General features: G+C 47.5%; 1 protein-coding gene across 1 annotated transcript; it reads left to right on the forward strand.

The window, feature by feature from the left end:
* Window positions 1-265: 265 nt before the first annotated feature.
* On the forward strand, window positions 266-622 carry LOC113893746 (40S ribosomal protein S20-like). The gene has a single exon (XM_027543615.1). The coding sequence runs from the start codon at window positions 266-268 to the stop codon at window positions 620-622; it is 357 nt and encodes a 118-aa protein (XP_027399416.1).
* Window positions 623-1,013: the final 391 nt, after the last annotated feature.

A 1,013-nucleotide genomic window follows, 5' to 3' on the forward strand; every position in this document is an offset into this window, starting at 1 on the left:
CGCAAGTCTGTGTACCCAATGTACAGTGAGGCCAAACAATCAGGCCAAACAATGATTGAAGCCAAATCATCAGAGTTTGGAACAGAGAAAGGTTTATTATGGGGCTATGTGTGGAGATGGGTGCCTCAGTCCTTAAAAAAACCCAACCTCCCCCACCCCTTTGAGGAAAACGTGGTCACCACTGCAGTGGAGACCACTCCTGCTCCTGACTCATCGCTGTTCATTCTCACTGAGGAACCAATTGGTTGGAAGACGCCCCATAGTTATGGCTTGTAAAGATACAGGCAAGACTCCCGTGAAGCCAGAGATGGCAATTCACCAAATTAGAACCACCCTCACCAGCCGCAACCTCAAGTTTTTGGAGAAGGCATGTGCTGACCTGATCAGGGTTGCCAAGGAAAAGAGTCTCAAAGTGAAAGGATGGGTTTGGATGCCTACCAAGACTCTGAGATTAACAAGGAAAACTCCTTGTGATGAAGGATCTAAGACTTGGGATCATTTCGAGATGAGGGTCCTAAAGCAACTTATTGACCTGCACAGTCCCTCTGAGATTGTTAAGCAAATCACTTCCATCATCATTGAGCCTGCAGTCAAGGTTGAAGTCTATATTGCAGATGCTTAAATCAACCTAATAAATTGATAATCAGTTGTTAAAAACAAAATCATCTCCCCAAAAGCCTTCAGCAAAGCCCTTTCCTAGGAAAGGTGAGGGAAGTGAAGTGAAGTGAAGTCGCTCAGTCGTGTCCGACTCTTTGTGACCCCGTGGACTGTAGCCCACCAGGCTCCTCTGTCCATGGGATTCTCCAGGCAAGAATACCGGAGTGGGTTACCATTTCCTTCTCCAGGGGATCTTCCCGACCCAGGGATCGAACCCGGGTCTCCCACATCGGAGGCAGACACTTTAACCTCTGAGCCACCATGGTGAGGGAAGGGTATGGTTAGTTGTTACACACTTCTTGGTATCAGGTCCTTTATTCTGGAGTCAGGTCATGGTTAGGTAAACAATGTTCCTG

The sequence above is a fragment of the Bos indicus x Bos taurus genome, chromosome 5 (assembly GCF_003369695.1).
Source record: "Bos indicus x Bos taurus breed Angus x Brahman F1 hybrid chromosome 5, Bos_hybrid_MaternalHap_v2.0, whole genome shotgun sequence".
Classification (NCBI taxonomy): Eukaryota; Metazoa; Chordata; class Mammalia; order Artiodactyla; family Bovidae; genus Bos; species Bos indicus x Bos taurus.